At 44.1% G+C, this 19,985-nt stretch overlaps 1 protein-coding gene and 1 pseudogene across 1 annotated transcript; both read right to left on the bottom strand.

The window, feature by feature from the left end:
- Nucleotides 1-220: 220 nt before the first annotated feature.
- Nucleotides 221-750, bottom strand: LOC146198846 (uncharacterized; annotated as a pseudogene).
- A 4,542-nt stretch (nucleotides 751-5,292) lies between these two features.
- On the bottom strand, nucleotides 5,293-18,372 carry LOC146198845 (zeta-sarcoglycan-like). The gene is made up of 8 exons (XM_084592664.1): nucleotides 18,138-18,372; nucleotides 17,226-17,477; nucleotides 12,563-12,667; nucleotides 11,668-11,755; nucleotides 11,267-11,386; nucleotides 9,971-10,043; nucleotides 8,893-9,016; nucleotides 5,293-7,767 (listed from the first exon to the last, which is right to left on the bottom strand). Exons 2-8 carry the CDS (start codon nucleotides 17,412-17,414, stop codon nucleotides 7,576-7,578), a joined length of 891 nt encoding a protein of 296 aa, XP_084448790.1. The 5' UTR covers nucleotides 17,415-17,477; nucleotides 18,138-18,372; the 3' UTR covers nucleotides 5,293-7,575.
- Nucleotides 18,373-19,985: the final 1,613 nt, after the last annotated feature.

The following is a 19,985-nucleotide window of genomic DNA, read 5'->3' as shown; positions in this document are numbered from 1 at the left end:
GGCACCTTGCCTTTGGGCACATTTTCTGCAAATGACCGATTTCAAAACAATTATGACACTTGATGTTTTTGTACCAGCACTTCTGTGACTCGTGCTGCCTGCCACATCTTTCACAAGACACTTTCATTGGCACTTGGTCAGGATTGGACTTCGGCAATCTTTCGTTCTTTGCGCTCTTGTTCTTAGCCTGCAAGGAGTGCACCGATAAGTTTGTTGCTTCTCTCGCTTGTATTATAGCGTCACCTTTTGCTACTAATGCTCGGTCAATTGCAATTTTGCATGCCCCCTGAAACGTTAATATATAGGCAGCGAACAATGTGCGCTAGTTTTCCTCGTTCCGCAAGCCTGCCGCTAATCTGTCCCACAACGCATCTTGCGGAAATGCGCCAAAGTCGCACTTTCTGGCGAAGTGTTGCAATTCAACAATAAACTCTTCCCCCCCCCCCCCCCCTTCGTGCTCTAATTGTATTCGGTGGTTAAACTTGCAACATTCGGCAATCACAGAGCTCTTCGGACAGTAATGGCTTTGAAGCAGCCGCTTTACCTCAGTATATGTTTTCTCAGCGGGCGTTTTCAGAACACTCAGGCGTTTCCGCACCTCATAAGTTTCCGCGTCAATCATAGTCAAAAATACAATTTTTTTCCCTCGGTGATTTCGTTCGCGCTAACAAAAAGTTCAAAACGTTCCACGTATGATTCGAAGTTCTGCGTTTTAGCATCAAACTCCGCTATCTTTCCGTAAGAAGATATTTTTCAGTACTCATCATACGTTGCGTCCGTAGTGGTCACTTCTCTGTGTCGGCATTCCTGCTGGCCTTCAGTCGACGCTTTGTTCGCTGTCGTGCTCCTTGAACAGGTAAAGCGTAGTCGACGGCCAGACGCTCGACAAACATGCCGGGTGCTTTGACTGGTCTGGCTGCCCGCCCCGCGCATGCGCAAACTGCCTCGTCGCCAGATGATACGACTGACGCCAGGCGTGGACGACGAACCACAGAGAAAGAGATTGGACGAACGAAGAACTTGTATTGAAATCACGCAGGCCTCATATAGGCCCGAGCGGCGTGATAAAGCAGGTCGTCACAAAGCAGCGTCCCGCTATCCCATATACCATGCCTCTAAATATGATATAAGGACGCCTTTCGTTCAGCTCGTCTCGTGCAGTCGGAGCCTTGATACACGGATTAAAATTGTGACTGTGATTTCCTCGCTCCAATTTGGACGGACGTCCTCTTGGCAGTGGATGGTCCAAGCGTCACCGGCTCCCGACATCTAACACTGGGGTCAGTGGTGGGATCGTGAAGCGGCTCAAACCCCCTAACATCTAACAGCCTGCAATATATTCGTGTTGTGTGTGCTCTCGCTGTTCCTCTGTTCGGCGCTCCCGGGTTAACTTGGGCCCACTGACATCACTTTGCCTATCCTTCTGGCTACACCGTACACAACAGCAGCGACGTTTCCGAAACCCGGATTTTTTTTAAAATCAAACCGTCATCAACACCATATTCAGCAGCCGTATTCCGCCCCGAAATTCTTATTTGCATATGTCTGGCTTGGCACTTTCCCCCGTTTGCGCCTTCTGCGGTAAACAGGAATAGGTAGACCAATTCAGTATGAACTTTACTGTACTCCTGCGCCGGCTTTAGGGTAATCTAGTTTAGGATTCTGTGTTTTGCATGCGGATCTTGCTACCGCGCTCGTGACTTTCGACACGGTCAGCATTCTGTCGTCGGTTTTAGTGACGTTAGTTCAAATAGCAATTTAATATCTGGCATTTTCGGATAGTTACAAGCAGGTCAGTGTTAGCAAAGCGATATCTCGTGAACACCTGAGCGCTATTAGGCACATTGTTTTATTGTCATTTCCGGAGCCAAAGGAAATCAAGATAAAGATTGACTTATTAACTGATTGATTAAAAAACACATCATTTATTTAAACCTTTGAGTGCGCTGTTTTGCTATAAGCATCTGTGCGGGCATATCACTACCTATCCTATGCACAGTCATGGCAACTGAGGCTGAGGCTGGAACATTTGGAGTCGATTGCCGTAAAGCTTGGCTATTGGGCTTGCATCGACAAACTTTCTTAGCATTGCCCAGAGCATATAGCGACAGCCAAGCTGTCGAGACAGGGAGGACCCAAGATGAGGCCACTTGACTTCCATAACATCTGGGAGATGTATAAGTTCACAACCAACAACACCACGGCAGTGATAGTGATAATTTTTGTAAGCTGGACTTTCCCGAAAATGAATCAAGCGCACACACTGAATCAGGATATTATGCTGACGCTCACTGATTATGCCACTATTAGGGATATTCTCCCTTGACAGCATGGGATATGCAGTGCCTAGTTTTCATTCCAAGGCGGTCCAACCTTGTGTATCGGGTGCCTCAAAATAGGTCACATGACTTTTGACCTTTTTATATTATTATTATTATTATAATTTTTAATATAATTGTTGTTATTAATATTGTTATTATTAATATTATTATTATTATTATTAGTAGTAGTAGTAGTAGTAGTAGTAGTAGTAGTAGTAGTAGTAGTAGTAGTAGTAGTAGTTGTAGTATTATTACATAGTTGTTTATTTGAAGTATAAAAGGGAAGATTGCCGACGGCTTTAATGTTGGAAAATAATATCCAGTCATTGAAACGCACACAGAAATGTGCTGTTTAACACTACTTCATAAATCCATATCTAGAAGCCTCAACGCACCTACTCCGGTTCGTCTTAAGACGACTAGCAGCAGAATAACAAGGCGTAGTAAAAAACTTTCTTTGACTCCAATATTCGCCAAGACTAACACGTAAAAACACAGTTTCTTACCAAGAACAATAAAAAGAACTGAATAATAACTTTTGTGTGCCTCCGTCCAATTACCCTCTTCGTGTAAACAAGACGACGAGCTTACTTACACTCGAGCAGCATTGTCATTGCCTGATGCTCGCGCATGGTCGGTCTGGCAGATCTCGGGCTGATCTTACGCTTACTTGTATTCCCAAGCTTCTAGAAATAAATCTCCACCTTACATTTGGTGCAGGTGCGGGCTACAATCAATCCTCTCGCCCTGAAACTCAGCAGCCGCACGTTTTACCACCCCCTGCGATGCCAGAAGACGTCAACCACCAAGACAAGTGAGCGTGACCGTCATTTGGGCCGGCCCTTTCCGTCAACGAGACTCCGCCATCTTCAGCGGTACCGATGACCACGACGTTGAGGATTGGCTCATATCCTATGAGCGGGTTAGCACCTACCATAAATGCGACGCGCGAACTCAGCTCAACAACGCGATTTTCTATCTCACCGGCGTAGCAAATCTATAGTACAGGAACCATGAAGCGGACTTTGCATTATGATCAGTGTTCAAAAGTCAGCTTCTGTGAAGCCTTCGGCCGCCCGGTGGTCAGAAAACTGCGCGCTGTACAGCGCTTGCGTGCGCGATCTCAGCAGGTTGGCACGAACATTATAAGTTACATCGAAGGTGTCGGCGACCTGTGCAAGCGCGTGAAGGCACAGATGTCAGAGGCCGATACGATTAAGTACATTCGCAAAGGAATCGATGACGGCGCATTTCAGACTTTGCTAACGCGAGAGCTGCGCACCATCGCAGAAGTCACACTGTGACTGAGTTTCGACGAAGTGCCCGAGAGCATCAAGTGATGACGCTGCGGCTGAAGCGTAAGCCAGTCTTCGTCTTTACCCCGCCTTATATGCATGATTATTTGTTGTTTTTGATGCCTTGTTATTTGAAGATGTTTTTGATGTATATGCATGTGACCTCACTTCTTATATAGTGCTCAGAACTCGCCTGCTTGGGCCTGAGTATTAGTTAGCAGTTGTGTAAACGAAATAAATAAATATTCATCGACACTGTCGTGCTTCACGCTGTGGTGATTGGTGGTTTTTTGGCCACCGTACTGAAGAAGGCGTAGTTCCCTAAGCGGACAAGCTGCGCGGTGGCCCTCGCACTACGGCTGACACCTTACAGGAATATTTCACGAAATTGTCACCGTCACCCGATCAGAAGCTGCGCTTATCGCAACAGTTAAAGCAGCCGCGTCCGAAAATGAAGTTTCGACTGCTATCACCGTAAGTGGCACGGACATGAAGGACATGCACCAGCCTTTACAGCAAAGGTAGGTGCCTCCTGACACCAAGATTCTAGTGTGTTCTTCTGCAGCAAAAACACCTGTTGCTTTCAATTGTTCCCGATTAGTAGCTCTTTACATACCACGGCATCGTCTAGTCAGTGTTTTTCAGTGGAAGCCGGAGGTGCCTTGCAAGAGCCTAAAATTAGGTGCTTTAACAGCCTGACGAACGTCCAAATCTGGCCCGTGCAGTAAACGTCTCGATGCGAAGTTTTGCGTTTCGCAAGCATGTGATCCTTAAGAGGAGGTGGAGGACGTCCTCCTGCCACACAAAGTTGCCAAGCGCAAAGAATCACTTTGCTCAAGATTGAGGAGCAAGGGTGCTGCCTCAAGGGAAGTTTCGCTCTCTCGCTCTTTGCTTGGCTTCATATATGAGTAATTGCAACTCTAGTTGGCAATTACTGGAAGGTAAACAAGCAACTTCACTTCGTAGGGAGGAATGGATGCCTATGGAATACGGACTTGTTCACACTTTAGAAAAGTTACTGAAAACGCCTTACAACTTTATAATTTTCAAGGCGAAGCTCTTGGACGGCATTTGAAAGAAATGTCAGGTGTGAAGTGCTGGCTTCAAAAGTTTAACACGAAACGATACAGGTGTGCCCGCTTTCGGTCTCGAGGCAATTGCGCCTTGCAATCAGAGAAACTGACTATTCAGATGTTACTTAATGAGCACCGTCGTGTCGTTGCTAAGATCAGCCTTTCATTGTGGTAAAGACTCGGCCGCTGACATGATTATTATACTTCTAAAGTCCAGAAGTAGTCAGCGCGTGTTTCCCGCTTCCTCGTACTACACTGGTGCCCAGGGTGCGGCGCGCTTCGACTCCATTGTGAAGCCCGGCTTCAGCTGAGGATGATTGCTCTGCAATAAATGGTCCTTTAAAATTAACTAAAATAGAAGATGCCACTAATGGGGCATCTCAGTGGGGCGCCTATTCAAAGGCGCCCCACTGAGCCTGATATTGTTTCTCTAGAATTTTCTAACATTTTAAGCAATTATTGACCTCATTTTTCTTTAGATATTTACCGGACTTTAAACACCGGAGTCCAGCAGCAGACACTCACAAAAACTAACATTTTATTGATAGGTTATAAGCATTGAAATAGAAAAACTGCTATTAACAGAGCGCTATAGACCTGTCATGCTGTCCAAAGCTATATGCTATATGTCACGCTGTCTGCAAACTTTCTTTCATTCAAAAGTGTAGTCGAGTAGGTTGCAGTTTGCAATATCGACTGTATATTGGAGCTCATTGCACTTTTTTCTTGAACTTTAGATTGGGTGCGTCAATTCTGTTTTACTCTCACTAATTAAAAAAGTTGATGTTTATTCATTTTTGTACAAAGCAATACATATTTTCTCTAACAGGTGCCCTACCCTCTTAACTGTTATTGATTGTTTTTTGCCGCCCGTGTCTTTTTTATCCTTGGTCAAACAACGGTATTTATTATCTCCAATTCTGTTCGCAGTTTAATTGAGCTCCTATGTAGCAGCAGTCTGCACGTAAATGCTATTGGAGCTTTCCGCATCCAAGGCAACGAACTGAAAACCCTAGCACATGCAGATGATATCGCCTTTCTCTAAGCAAATAACCCTAACGTGGATGAAATTTTTCGCGCAACTGGCTGCCCAGATGAACCATTCCAAAAGTTCCTGTCCGTAGCTTTCATTGTGGGATCTACACCAGCTGAATATATGATGGCGTGGCGGGGACAATGTGCCCCTCAGGTACACTGGCGTCACAATAGGGCCATGCAACCAGAATGAAAATTATTGAAAATATTTTGTATCGGCTGTGCAACTCTATGCTAAGAGACTTGTCCCACATGGTTTAAGGGTATCCAGCAAGGCTGCAGCTTGTACCGGATGTAATAATTTAGCACCAAAAATGTATTATCACAAGCAACTTATTCACTACGTCCAACTTACTGTTCACCGCTTCTAAAGAGTATTTGCAGCTTACGTGGCGGTTTTATCTTTAGAACACATTAGCCGAGATTATTTTTTCTGGCCTGTCATTTCAGGTGTAGTGCTTCTTTGTGTACGATATATGTTCCTGGTGTTATGTCTTTCCCCAAACCTTCCCACCCAATACACTGTGCTTTCTTGCAGGCTAATTCAGTTAATAATTTACCTACACTAATTGTCTCCTGTCAATTATGCAGCCGTCTATGACATGGAGGTTAATGTATTTAGGTAGACTTTCCTGTGTGCTTCTCGCAGCCCGTCTCAAATATTTGCACAGCCTTGATTTCTATGATTTTCTCTTCTCCTGCGTGCAGTTCAATGCAACTTAGATTTTCGGGACATGATATACTTTCCGGGGAATACTGAAGCGTCAGTTCTGCCGAGCACCAAGACTTTCATCTCCAAGATAGATACGGAGATATTACCCGTGAATACATGGCTTTAAAACGGGGGAATTGTTCCTTAATCGTGAAGTACAGACTCTGTAACGCTTCTTGCAAAGAAGTTGTTCTGCTCTTGTGTGTTTTGCGAGTAACCTTAAAAAGAGGCTTAATTTGATGCCCCATATTACCAGATACAGTACAGTATGTTGGTGAGCTCTTTGCATTAATTTTTGTTCTCACTGGGCTGTACAGCTAACAGAAGTAAAAACTGATGGACCGGTATTGAAACTATGAATCTGTAGTTTCCACGGAATATCATTTCTGCCGAATTATTGTTCATCTATATGTATATGAGCAGACGTACTACACACCGGAATAGCACTCCATCTTTGTGGTTTGTTCAAGCTTATCTTTCTCCACTGCTTTATTACTCTAGCATTCATTTTGAAATGTATTTGACATCATTTTCTTCAGCTTTTTAGAACTATATAACACCGTAGTAAATACTACGTATAGAAAGGAGTCTTTATGGCCTGTGTGGAGCGTGTTCTTTCTCGCAGCCAAAGCTCCTCTGTTTTGAATAGACTCTAAACTAAATGCCTAAATCTAAATAGCCAATACTGAAGTTTTTGTGTTCTTCTTTGCCCAAGTTACAGAAAACTCCTCAGAAATTTTGACTTTACTTGGACCTATCTTCAGTTATTCGGCCACGAACGACGCATTCGCCGACGCAAACAGGTTATCTGCGTAACGGACCGTTACGCTATCGCGTGAAGCCGTCGATGCGTGCACGCATTGCGACACGTCAAGAAGTACCCCAAAAAAGCTGCCGCCGGCATTTTCGGCAAAGTTAAATTCTCGTTGAACACAGTTATGCGTCAATACGTAGGAAAACGAACTGTTCAAGAGGGTCCGAAATGTATGCCCATCAAAAGGACTGCAAAAGTTGTTAGGAATCGCAGCTGATTACGATCGGGATGGGGTGCTTTTGCGCTCCACTGCCCTGGCGTTGAGGATTTGGAGGCCGTCTTTAATTGCGTCTGCAAAAACAGGCGTAACTACATTCCTTGGCCTCTACGCAGGTGGTGGCGTTGAGAGACTCGAGCAAAGATCTGTTGATGCCCGGCAGTGTCGTTCAGAGGGTGTGAGGAAGAGCATGCCGTCGTCACAAGAACACAGCTGATAGACACGCATGTCTGTAGAACGAACGGAAGGATCAGCCACTTCCAGATCTTTTACCTCCAATCGATTGCAGTCCACAACAATCTGAAATAAAAAAGAGGTAATCAGTGCGCTCCTGGGACAAAACAAAAATACCGGCAATCAATGCGACAAATGCCGGAATTTATTCGTTAGTATTAGCGTGCCCGCAGGCAGAGCAGCCGCTTCTGCTGAGGGTTGAGAGCGTGAGAAAAGTTGACATGGTCGCGCCCTTTATTCCCTTTTGTGAAACGTTCCGATTGCTATGAAGTCCAGTATCATGCCCTATACCCCATCTTATTCTCCCTAACCTCCCGCCCGCCACCTGACTCAAGCCACACTTTCTTAATCATTTCTATACCTCCCAGTTTCTTCCGAAAGTGGAGAGCGCATTTCTCTTTCCCTAATTTTGCATCTGACGACGCGGCTGCAGACCTTTGTTGTGTTTCTCTTTACGTGTTTGTCTACGTTGTGCCGCAGTTCTGGGTATTATGCACCAACTCGCCCCACAAGCTGGTATTATGGAGCCTGTAATTCTAACACACACAAAAAAAGCAAGTAAGTATGATAAGGTACACTACAATTTAGTAACTAGTGGGTGCTATAGAAAGCAGCAAGCCCGAAGAGTGAGTGTGCATGTGTCACAACTACACACCCAACTCCATTTGAGGCAAGCTTTATTAACAACATTTGCTTGTATCCGTAAATAAAGTTTAAAAACGATATGCCGTAATTTTGCACGTGTTTCTATACCAAAACGCATAATGATATGATCAAGAACTACAGGTGCGGATCAGATATGAAATTGAGGGGCAGGAGCTATTTTATTTCAACACGCACCGCTCCTATGAGCTGCAACGGCTCCCACGATCGTCGACGCACTGTTGCGTTGACGAATCATCGGAGTATGCAAGTCACTGTTGGAGATGGTGCACCTCAGCTTCGCAATTCTTTTGTTAACCCCAGGCTTAATAGATAACAAAAAATATCTTCGCACAAAATAAACTCACCCAAAACATAATATTTTTGTGTAGCCGTTAGTCTTCACTAAGAACATGAGTGGTGCTTAGAACTGCCATACGTACCAGCGGTGCCCCTTTAGTGTTTTTTTCCGCAAATACATAAGACCACACTATTCAGTTGCACTGCAGGAGCAGACATTATAATTTGTGATCACAAGTAGGTTCATACCTGTCCTTTTCTGGTGTGCAGATGAATGTCTTGAAGTGACGTCACGAGAGTATCACCGGCGCGAGCAATCATCGACACCTCTTCTTCTCCATGAACACTTATTCGCTTTGTCGGAGATTCAACCCTGCATTCAAAAATTATAGGGGACACTTAAACTCCGTCTTTAAATGTATGACGCGATAGAGTAATCGACCAGACCAAATATAAAGCCCCGCTTTAACCAAGCCGTATGAAAGTGCCTGCGCGGACTATAGGGTTAAAATGAAAGCTAGGATCCGCGAAGCTTCATTCTGATATCGCCTTCTGAAATGAAAGGGGAGACCCGAGTTGGCAGTTAGTGCAAAACTTCCAACTCTCCGTCCAGTCAGTGATCTGCCGTATCAGCTGGCCGCTACAACCTGCCAGCACTGTGCTCGAGATTCTTTAACCACAACGCCAACGTTTTCTGTGAACGATTTTCAGTGAACCAGGCCCTTAGCGTTATCGCGTTAAAAGCTTTTGCATTTTTGTGTGACTTTGTTTTTATTGAACTTCTTTCGCTGAAGAAAACGCTAACATTGCTTGCTCATATCCTGGAACAAAAGCTGTTTCCGCTGATGGGAGCTTCGTAAAGGGCATGCTTGATTTCAGGGTAATAGTTTTACTCCACGGAGATTAATTAATGAAATAATATAAACTTTTTGAGGCTATGAGGAGGAATTCGCTCCTTTTGTTCTCTTTATTTCATCATACATTCATATCCTGCATTCTAAATATAGCCACCGCTTCCACATAGAACGTGAGGTTCCTGTCAACATCGACGTATATGAAATTGAAATTGTGACACTAAAATTGTCCGAAATCATCATTAGCAGCATTCGTTCAGGAAAACGAATTCCTACTCAGTCAGGAACTTACATTTCATTAGCCCGCGTTTAATTTTAAGTGATAGCAGCTTTTTTGTAGCTAGACAGGCCATTGAATTTCTAGGAAATAAGAATACATAAAGAAGATAATTTCGTTGGGGCTTCTGTTGAAGGCAGTTACAAGCAATGATAAATTGTATATTTTATGGCAATCTTTTGTTGATGAAACTTACTTTAGATCTTTTATTGAGCCACCTCGGACAACTTCGGCGTGCAGAGATCCATCTAGTTGGAAACCGGCCTTCGCTGCATAGTGCGTAAAGAAATATGTAAGGAAATTTGCTGGCCCTGAGTGGTGTTTGACGTTCGAATTGAGGCGCACGGAGAGTGTCAGCAATACAATAACTCGCTGGCGTCTCTAAAACATTATTACCGTTGTGTTAGAATTCTTAAATTCCCTGGGATATAGGGTTGCCACAGTTGACAAAGGATGGGGCTAAAAGGAGATCAGGGGGAGAGGTCATGACCTGTTGTGTAAGTAGCAAGTGTAATGATTATCAGATTATATTTATGGACAGGAAAACGTTTACGCTCTGCGTTCAGGAGTATGAACCAAGAACGTCATTGGCTCCCGTCTGCAGCTTCCGTCACGTACATGAAGTTTGCTACTCCCTTAATCTCTCATCCCTTAACTTCTTCATTTATTATCTTACAGATGTTATAATCATAACGTCATATGCTGCCAGGTCACGTGAAAGAGCACGCGACGAACATGCAAAGACCCGCTTCAATATAGCCGCACGAATGTAACTGCGTAGCCTAGAAGTAGGGTGTCTGACACTCTATCTAAAGGCCCCGCTGGGTCCGATTCCGATGACGCCCCTCCATCTCGGAAAAGAAACCCTAGTTAGTAGAGCGATGTGATCACATCTCGCCGACCATATTATGCCCGGCCATGCGGCCATATCACTTACGAACTACAACCTGCGAGAGGTATGGCCTTAATCTTTCGCACACAATTCCTTCTCCTTCTATCACCCTGCCTCCATCCCTCATCCCCCCCCCCCCCCACCCCCCGCCAGATTTTTTGCAAAAGAGGGCTTTTTACGCTACCGTTTTATAAGAAATATGTATGCAGCAGCCCAACATAACCGCGTGCTTTAAAGCCTGAGGGCCCTTCATTCTAATCAATACGCCAATGAGCCAGCCCTGCATAATCACTTGCGTTAAAGCCGCATGAAGTTAAATGGCAACTGATGTTTAAAATTCAACGAGCTGAAAAGCGGTCGGATATGTGAAACATGCAGGCAAAGTATGCGAACAGTACTTGTTCAAACATTTTTTAATGGTGATGCTATCGGGAACGTATGGTCGCAATGACTTTCAAGCTTCGCCTTTGCATGTAACGCCGTGCGGAGAGGCATATTTACGTAACTCAAAAATGCTTCTTTGACCGAAGGCAACCAAAACCATCCTTTGACGCGCCGCATGCGCCGCACCTTCAGAATTCTTCGCTAAAGTATACTTACTTGAAATCCGGAGATTATCGGTGGCAATTACGACTTCAGATGGATCACTTCGAAACAAGACATTGTCTTGAGGATTCCTAACCAAAAAGTGACTTCCGCGGGATTCCAGAATTCCAGAGCCTATAATATAAGAAATGCTATTATAAAATATGTTCACGCTACGTGCGTACGTGCGTGTGTCCGACCCAAGGTTTAATTAGGACCTTAATTAGAACATCGAAAGGCTCTCTAAGCTTATTGTGTTGATTGAAATTTGCTCTCTATATCGCGACAAGTAATTCCTAATTGACTAAATAATTCATATAGCTATGCTGCGCATATAACGCTCAATGTGAACACACGCTCAGTTCTTTACCCTATAACCCGCACATTGCAATAGTTCAGGGTTCGGAAAAACTTACCAAGAGTCAATGTGTTGTGATATCGGCCCTGTCGGCTTAGTGACTGAAGTTTCACGTCACCAGCCGATTCTATTATCAGGCTTTTTTCCTAAAATGAAAATACATGTGTTTTATCCTTCGTAAATTAGGTCAGTAGTTACACTTTTGAAACCGCCAAGCAGCCATTTAAGTGCTGTGTTTACTTTGAAAGTATTTCTCCTCTACTCATTCAAAATTCATCACCAATCTAGAGCAAGTGTGAAATGAACAGGCGGTTATTCACAATATTACTGTTTAGAGAGCTGGAGTGAAAACGTTTTGTGTTTAAATATTTGGTAGTACTTAAAGAGATTGTAGGTTGAGATTACTGAGAAAAGTCTACCAGGAGAAGGCAAACAGGCAAGAATCGAAAAGCTGTCACTGCGAAACGCGATAACTTTAGGAATTGAGCTGTTATAAATCTCCGATTTTAAGGATTAAATTCTACATTATTAGCTATATGTTGAACTTCACACCTGATCTTACTTTAGGATTGTTATATCGAGTCAATGCGTTCAAGCTTACTCCTCGGCCCTAAAACCGAATTGGGCTTCACTGACGTCGATGGCAGCGTTTGCTTTCTGTGCTTAGAACAGGGGTTCTTCTTAAACCGCAAATTTGACAAAGGCATTGCAGAGCCTTGCGTCACTGAACTCAACTCTATTCATTTCCGATTGCGCGGGAGGACCATATTACCGCAACTTCCCTTTTTTGGTTTCACCGTTGTTTTTCAAATTTGCTCGCGTCACACCTGGAAGCCATCGCTTATACGGTGTAAACTTACACCATTTTCTTCTCCAGCATTTTGAAAAATTTATTTTCCAAAATCTTTATCATCGCTGCTAAATGGTCGAGCCATCAAAACAACAATACGTACCTGCGAACTCGGTTGAAGCTTCTTTACGGTGAGAACATCTAGGAATTGCCCATGCCCGCTGACTTTCACACCGCTTGTTGTCAGAGACAGAACGCCCGGTCCATCCTAATGAAACGAAAACAAGCGAAGAGCCACGTAGTTTAAAGGATTCTTCTGAGCGGCCAGCGCTTACGTTATTTTAGTCCGAAAGCCCTAATGCAAGGGGTAAATCACAAATCCAAGAGGTACACAGGAAGATTCCACTTTTGATATTCCCGAAAGAATGCGGTGGAGCGGATTCAAAACCGTGAATTTCGTGTGGAAAACATTTACGGAACCTACACTCTATCACCGGAAGCGATCACCCTACGTGCCAAGAACCCAATCCAAACTCAGCTCTCAAAAGCATCGCAATAAAAATTGCACCCTGAAGGCGCTGACTTGCCCGGATGTGCACATGCCCAAAGGCTGACGGCTGGCGTCGGGTTACCACCGCAAGAATGCCTGTGAGACGTGCGATGTGAGCGATAAATGCAAGATGTTACCGCTTTCTGTAAGAGCTGACACCGAAAGCAATAAGGCAATCGGGAACATGTTTAAATATCGCGCCGAGAGAAAACGTTGGCAGCAGGCGCCGATCAGTTTACATCGGCTGTGGCGGCAGCGTAGGCGTGAACACGCCATGGTAGCCCGCAGACGTCTCGGCACAAACTTTAATCCCGATCAGTCTGCTCACGAAATAAATGAAATTTTAAATTTATTTGCAATTCGCATAATTTTTCTATGGGGAAAAAAATTTGTCGCCGCCATTTTGAATTTCGGTGCCACTCCGGGAAAGCACTCCCCTCATGTCGGCTGTAATTTCGGCGTGTGAAAGGCGGAGGGGGGGGGGGGGGGGTGTACTTGCTTGGAGTTTTATGGTAATCACATTCTAGACTGCATGAAAAAGAAATGGGCATGAGCAGATATGTAATGCGAAAGAATAAAAATCAATGATTGCTAAAGGTAGTGCAGTGGATTCCAAGAAAAAGAACTTCGCGCAGCAAAGGCGGGAGAAGGTTAAACGGGCGAAAGAGATTACAGGAAGTTTGCGAAGGTGAAGTGAAAGAAGCTGACATGGAACTGGGTTAATTGTAAGGATACGGCAGATGCCTTTGCCCTCCAATTGTAGAGCATTCCGTTCATGATAACGATGTGGCCTCTGAAAGATTAGGCTCATGGTAGTTGTAGCAGGTGGAAGTTTGGTTGGTGGTGGTGGGTGTTGAATGTAACTTCAGAAGGATGAAGATGGGCGCTAGTGCGGCAAGAATAAGCGGTGCTTCTGAAGGGTGGAAGTTGGCAATGCATGGTAAAGGCCTTATCGCTTCTAGTGGAAACTTAACTTCTAGATAAAATATTTTCAAAATATGGTACAGTAGAACTAATTTCGGAGTAAACTGCCTGTCTGCTGTGCAGACTTAGCATAATCACGAGCCGTACTACACCCATTGGAAGGCAAAAGTCTTTCTCATATGCCTCCAATTAATCCGGACTTTTAACAGCTGTAATCGCCTCATTCCCGCAACTTAATTCCCTTTTGCCGTCCCCTGCTATGCTTTCATGGTCTTAGAGTCTATTCAGCTACCCTTACCGACCGCCGGTTCTAGTACCTTCGTACTGTATGACCTGCTCATGTCTATTTCTTCTTGATTTCTAGCAGGTTGCCAGGAACTTGCATGTCCACTTTGACCCCCTTGCACGCTTCTTGACTCTTAACGCTACATCTCTCATTTTTTATTTCCACAGCTCCCTGCGCTGTCCACTGTTTAGTTTGAACCCTTTTCGTTAACCTCAACGTTCCTTGCTCTATAGGTGAGCCCTGGTAAGATAGAACTTTTGTAAACTTTCTCCTTGAGGGATACTTGAAAAATGTCATTCATGGCCTGAGAGTACTTCCAAATGCACTGCATCCCGAAATTTTGTACTAGTTATTTCAATCTTGTTGGCAATATCTGCAGTCACTAGCTGTCCTAAGCGCTCTGTTATGATCGGGATTTTAGCCACGGTTCGTGCGGTTCCTGCAGCGCCGACGATGGGAGCTGAGCGAGTGCCGTCGAGCTCCTAATGCCCCTTGACAAGCCACGGTGCTTCACCGCATAATATTAGTGCACTAAGGAGAATCTTTGGCGTCGGAGAAGTCTGCCTCAGCCCGCCGCCTTAGCGGCGCCCCTTCCTCTCGTCCTCGCACCGCGGTAGATTCGAAGCGTAAGACCTTTTTGGCTGCCGCCAACTTCCTTCTGATTGACAATTCAAGTGGCATTCGTTTCTCGGTATATATAAGAAAGAGCACTGCCACTTGGGAAGAGAGACCGTTTAGCGTGTCCGTCGAGTTCAGTGCTGCTCGCCTAGATGGGACGCTGCAGAATCTCCCTGGCCGTCGCGACCAGCGAACGGAGCCTTGGCTCCCTGAACCGAGGCGCAACAACTCACATTCCCTTCCCAGTTCCAGTGCCTCGCTACCTACCCTGCTTTTCCTATCCAAGGCTGCTCACCATTACTATATAGTTTTCTACATATTAATGTTTATATTTGCTGCCCTTGTTTCATGTCTAGGTGTCACTTGTCCTTGGAGTTTGTCGCATGATTAGTTACATATAAAGGCGAACAGGGCAGCACATCGCACATATTCACAAATTCTCTATTGACTCTCATCCCTAAATATTCTCAACCAAATGTCTCAGAACTTACTTCAAGCAAGCTGTGAACAGCATTGAAAAGTTCTTGTCTCCTTGCCGAACGCCACTTCTTACTATGATCTTACTAAATCAAGAACTGTCAGTGGAGTGTTTCTTGAAGAAGGTATATGTGTGAAAAATAAAAAAGTGTAATTGTGCATAAACGTCTTGCTCGAACTCTGCCTCAATCTATCGAAAAGCTGAAACAGCTGATGAGCTGCACTGAAATGTCGCAATAGGAAGTAACGTGATCCCTGGCAATTCTTTAGTCCCCTCATTCGAGTTCATCTCCCCGTCGGTGATTGCAATTGCTCAAAAAGGTACTCATATAATGATTCGTTATTTTTTTATTCAGCAAACTCTTCTAACAATTCGCTCGTGATGTTTGTCGTGGCTATGACATAGTCACGAGCTTTCGGGTTTCCAACCTACTTCTTGCCTACATTAGCAATAAAGTCACCCACCATACAGTATAATGATTTCTTTTTTACTTTACCCATGGCAAATTCTACGTCTTCATAGAAGCTTTCGACTGCCACTACTAGATCTAGGCGCTTATGCCTTTAACCGCTTCAATTTAGAGCTTCCATTAACAGTACTTGCGATAAATGACGCCCTCTCGTCAATGCCGTAGCACTCCTCTATATGTTACCAGCTTTAACCTTATACACGAGAAATCACGCGCACTCTTCTTGTTTTTCCGTTAAACAATGATAACATAGTACGCGCCCTCTAGTACTATATTCATTTCCTTTTTTACTCAACCTGCGGTCTACTGTGCCCAAGGATGAGGGATCGAATCCCGGCCGCGGCGGCCGCTTTTCGACGGAGGCAAAAAACAAGGCGCCCGTGTGCTGTGCAATGTCAGTGCACGTTGAAGAGCCCCAGATAATCGAAATTTCCGGAAACCTCCACTACAGCGTCTCTCATAGTCCGAGTCGATGTGGGACGCTAAACCCTACAAACCAGAAACAAACGAAACCTTTTTCCTGCTCTCCTCATCAAGCCATATGGTATATCATTACCACGAAGTTTTTTTTTTTTTTAACAATACTACAAGAATCGCCTTCAGTTCATTTCAGTCGTTCAGTCGTGTCCGACTCTTCGTGACCCTATGGACCATGTCACGCCACGCTACAAGAATCGCCTTACATGATGTTATTGTAGCGTTAAACCTTGACAAGGTCAGTTTTCTGTGGTGGCCTGCATGGAGCCCAGCATTCCTAGTATCCTCCGATGCAGCATAGGTCTGACTGCCGTCAATTGCCCTTCAGTTGTTAGAGACTGGCGTCGTGAGGCGTTTGGGATGCGGATTGCCAGTCCACGATTAAGAGCAGTAGGTTGTCGTAATTAGCCCAGAGCACTCCGCTAGGACGGCTCTCAGATCCTTCAGCTGCCAGTTTCGGAACATTAAGTCTCACATGCCAAGTTACAAACAGTTTCTCTTTTTGACTGCTGTACACGGGTTAGCAATATGATGCGATAAGATACTGGCTTTGCAGATTCTCAAATGAAGGCTTTTGTAAGTGCCATTAAAGATGGAGAAATGAAAATAATTTAATGCTTAACGTCAAACATTCATGCAGTTATGCTGTGTCTTCTTTGACAACATTTGCCTATGAGTGAACTTCTCTCAATAGTTTAATGCAGCTTCGCGCTCCCGTGATATTAGTGCAGAATATACCACAGAGCTTCCGAAGGATATTCTCTTTCATTCCAAAGTAGGCATTCTGAAAATTACTTCTACACGTAACTCCGAACAGTGTCTTGAAGATTTAAATTGGTGCTTGTAAACGTCATGTGACGGAAACATAACGATTTCCGTGCAGGTACGTGAAAATTGATAATAAGGCCGAAACGAGCATTTCGATTATGCAAGAGGGGTCAACCATTCTTAGTAGACGCTACAGTCCTGAGAAACGTGGCAAACAGACCTCCTTTTTGCCTAAGGAATTGCCTCCGATTCTTACCGAGCTTAAATCCAAAACCTTGATGGTCCACATAAGCAACGATGCGTTCAGTGACGTTATAATGATTGTTGTTGCCACAAGCATGTACAGCATTTTCTTGCGCCATCCGCTCAGTAGCTCTGTGTCTGCTTGAGGTTCTGCCACATGCACGCTCATTGTCCCGTTTCTCGAAACAGTGACGGATGCCATTTTTATGGCGCAAGTGCCACGTGCAAGAGGTGCGGTCCTGCGTAGTCGAGTCCTGCGAAACAGCTACCAAAAACATACAACGTCTGCGTGAGATACATATTACTTAAGAAACAGAGAAAATTTGTAATGCTCAATGCTCACGACATGAGAAATATAGGTGGCTAACAATCCTCGCACAACAGTTTTGTCAATCCCTCGCACTCCGAAAACTTTTCTGCATTATTTTAATCTCGTGATCTAAATTACGACAACTATTTAAACGCAATTTCACAGAATTATATCAACCAAGTGATTCAAAAATGACTGATTTTTTTTATTTTACGTACGTGTATAAATAACTACATACTAACAGTGCGAAATTGCTCTTCGTTACTGCAGTGAAGGAAGCTGTTCACAGTGTGACATTTATCTCAGTGTGCTTACGGCGTCTCTCATAGCCTGAGTGGCTTTGGGACGTTAAACCCCGCAAACCAAACCAAACCAACCAGTTCGCTTACGCTCCTAGATCGTGTTAACGGAAGTCGATGCACAGTGTTTATGAAAGCACGTACACTTATGCACAGTGGCAGATATTTACAAAATAAATTGAAGGGCAGCACGTAAACATGTTATTCGAAATTGCAAAATTTGCAGTTCATGTACAATCATAAAAGAGAGCTTGAGACAAGCAAGCACAGCGATCTATAAGAAATTTCGTTCACCGAATTGAATAGTAAGACTTACTTGAATAAAACGGAGCTTCGACTGAACGTCGATCAATTCCGAAACCACTAGCACTCGGAATCACTGGCCTCGGAGGACAAATGCTATGCTGTATGGGCTTGTACGACCCTCATTTCACCCAAGACCATTTTTATAGAAGCCCTACGCCAAATACAAAGAAAAAAATGTTAAAATGAACCATGCGAACACTCCTTACTTTCCGTGCACCAGTCAAGACAATGCACCTGCAGCTGAAGCGCGCGGCTAGAACCCGCCTCCTTTTATCGAATGTCGAGCCATCTAACGGCAGTAAGGAAAAGCATAGTGAAGTCAGATCATTCGTACGGCTAAAAGAGGGCGAAACAAACGCCGTGTGCTTAAAGCCCCTGGGCTTTACGTATGCTTGTATTTTGCGTTATTGAATAAAAGGCGCGTAATTGAAACAATCCACCACTGTTAATTTTTCGCGTTTTGAAAACATCGGTATGCAAATATTTTTAAATTTATACTGCGAATTTAACACAATACATTTACGATTCTCTCTCGATTCAGAATGCTAAACTCAGGCTCTCATGTAGAGTTCTCAGATCGACGTATGGATTGCAAATAGAGTGTTTGCAAGTCCTTCCTAATGACTTTACATTTATATTCGGTGTCAAACTGTGGCGACCTTTACCGATCACTGCTGAGCAACAAAGTATCTCCGTGCGTAGCCCCGTCACCATTATACGTTTGCAATGTATATTGTTATTACTAGATGCACAACGTTGCATAAAAACGTGTGATATTGTTCGCCCTTCTAAGTAACTTTTTCGTACCCTATGAAATTTCGAGCACTCCACTCGGTTCCCAAAGGGAGCATTCGGAAAAGTGGACGTTGCGAAAAGGTACTGGTTGGTCCTTGTTTCCACCTATCATCACATTGTGTCTCAACCAGTCATTGCAAAGGTCCTAACCGTGCTTTAGCGTCGAGTGTTTCGGTCTGCGTACAGTCCCTTAATAAGACGTACCACAGTAACAGATATGTCTTGAATGGTTACATCTGGATTTCATTAATTGTCGAGCAAGCCATACTCGATACTATTCGTATGACATCTCCCCTTGAAAATGTTGATATTCGCACTCCTGCACATTTGGTGTAAAATGTTTTCCACAGTGCTGATATAAATACTGCCCGCACAACAAAGTGTGCAGGTTAATAGCAAAGCAAGAAAACATTCAGATCTAGGCCAGCATGCAGAAATTTCTTTCAAAACTCACAGGATGTTTGCTAGTTTTCAATGCGAATAATCCAGCATTCGCTGGCTGCTGATCGCAGTCGTCTTGTATACATGAGTGGCTAACTGGAAGGTGCTGGGCTCGTAAGGGGAAGCGCATTTCTGCCTTTGAGCAGAAACCCATACCAAGGGCAAAAATACAGAAGCGAGTAGAGCAAGATTGTATACAACGAAAGTGAATATATATATAAAAAAAGTGGGCATATAAAGTTGAGAAGTATTAATCACTTCACTCCACGCTGCTGATGGCTCATAATGACTCACAACTTCTCGCTCATAACGCCTACAATGCCTACGCCGGATTCCCTGGAAAACGAGGCCTTTTGCTCTGTAGCATTAAAAATTTGAAAACTGCGCTCCCTTTCAACGTTGATGGCCTTCCACCACACAGTATACTATTGCCCATTAAAATGAACATAAGAAAATGCACGCAAGATTTTAGTTTATTATTCACCTAACGAATATGCTCCATCACTGACCTGGACAGACCGCAGTAAAGTATCTTGGTTTCTTTCTTATTGATACTGCCAGCCCTGTGAGGGTCATTACAGGAGTGGGAACACACACACACACACACACAAAAATAAAAACA

Source organism: Amblyomma maculatum, chromosome 2 (assembly GCF_055883805.1).
Source record: "Amblyomma maculatum isolate TAMU_Amacu chromosome 2, ASM5588380v1, whole genome shotgun sequence".
Classification (NCBI taxonomy): Eukaryota; Metazoa; Arthropoda; class Arachnida; order Ixodida; family Ixodidae; genus Amblyomma; species Amblyomma maculatum.
This window is presented reverse-complemented; position numbering and strand designations above follow the sequence as displayed.

Coding starts and splice junctions, on each gene's coding strand:
- LOC146198845 (XM_084592664.1), bottom strand. CDS start 17,414: ATGGCATCCGTCACTGTTTCGAGAAACGGGACAATGAGCGTGCATGTG. Junction 10,044..11,266: donor CGATAATCTCCGGATTTCAA/GTAAGTATACTT, acceptor CGCACTATGCAG/CGAAGGCCGGTTTCCAACTA. Junction 7,768..8,892: donor TGCACACCAGAAAAGGACAG/GTATGAACCTAC, acceptor TTTTTATTTCAG/ATTGTTGTGGACTGCAATCG.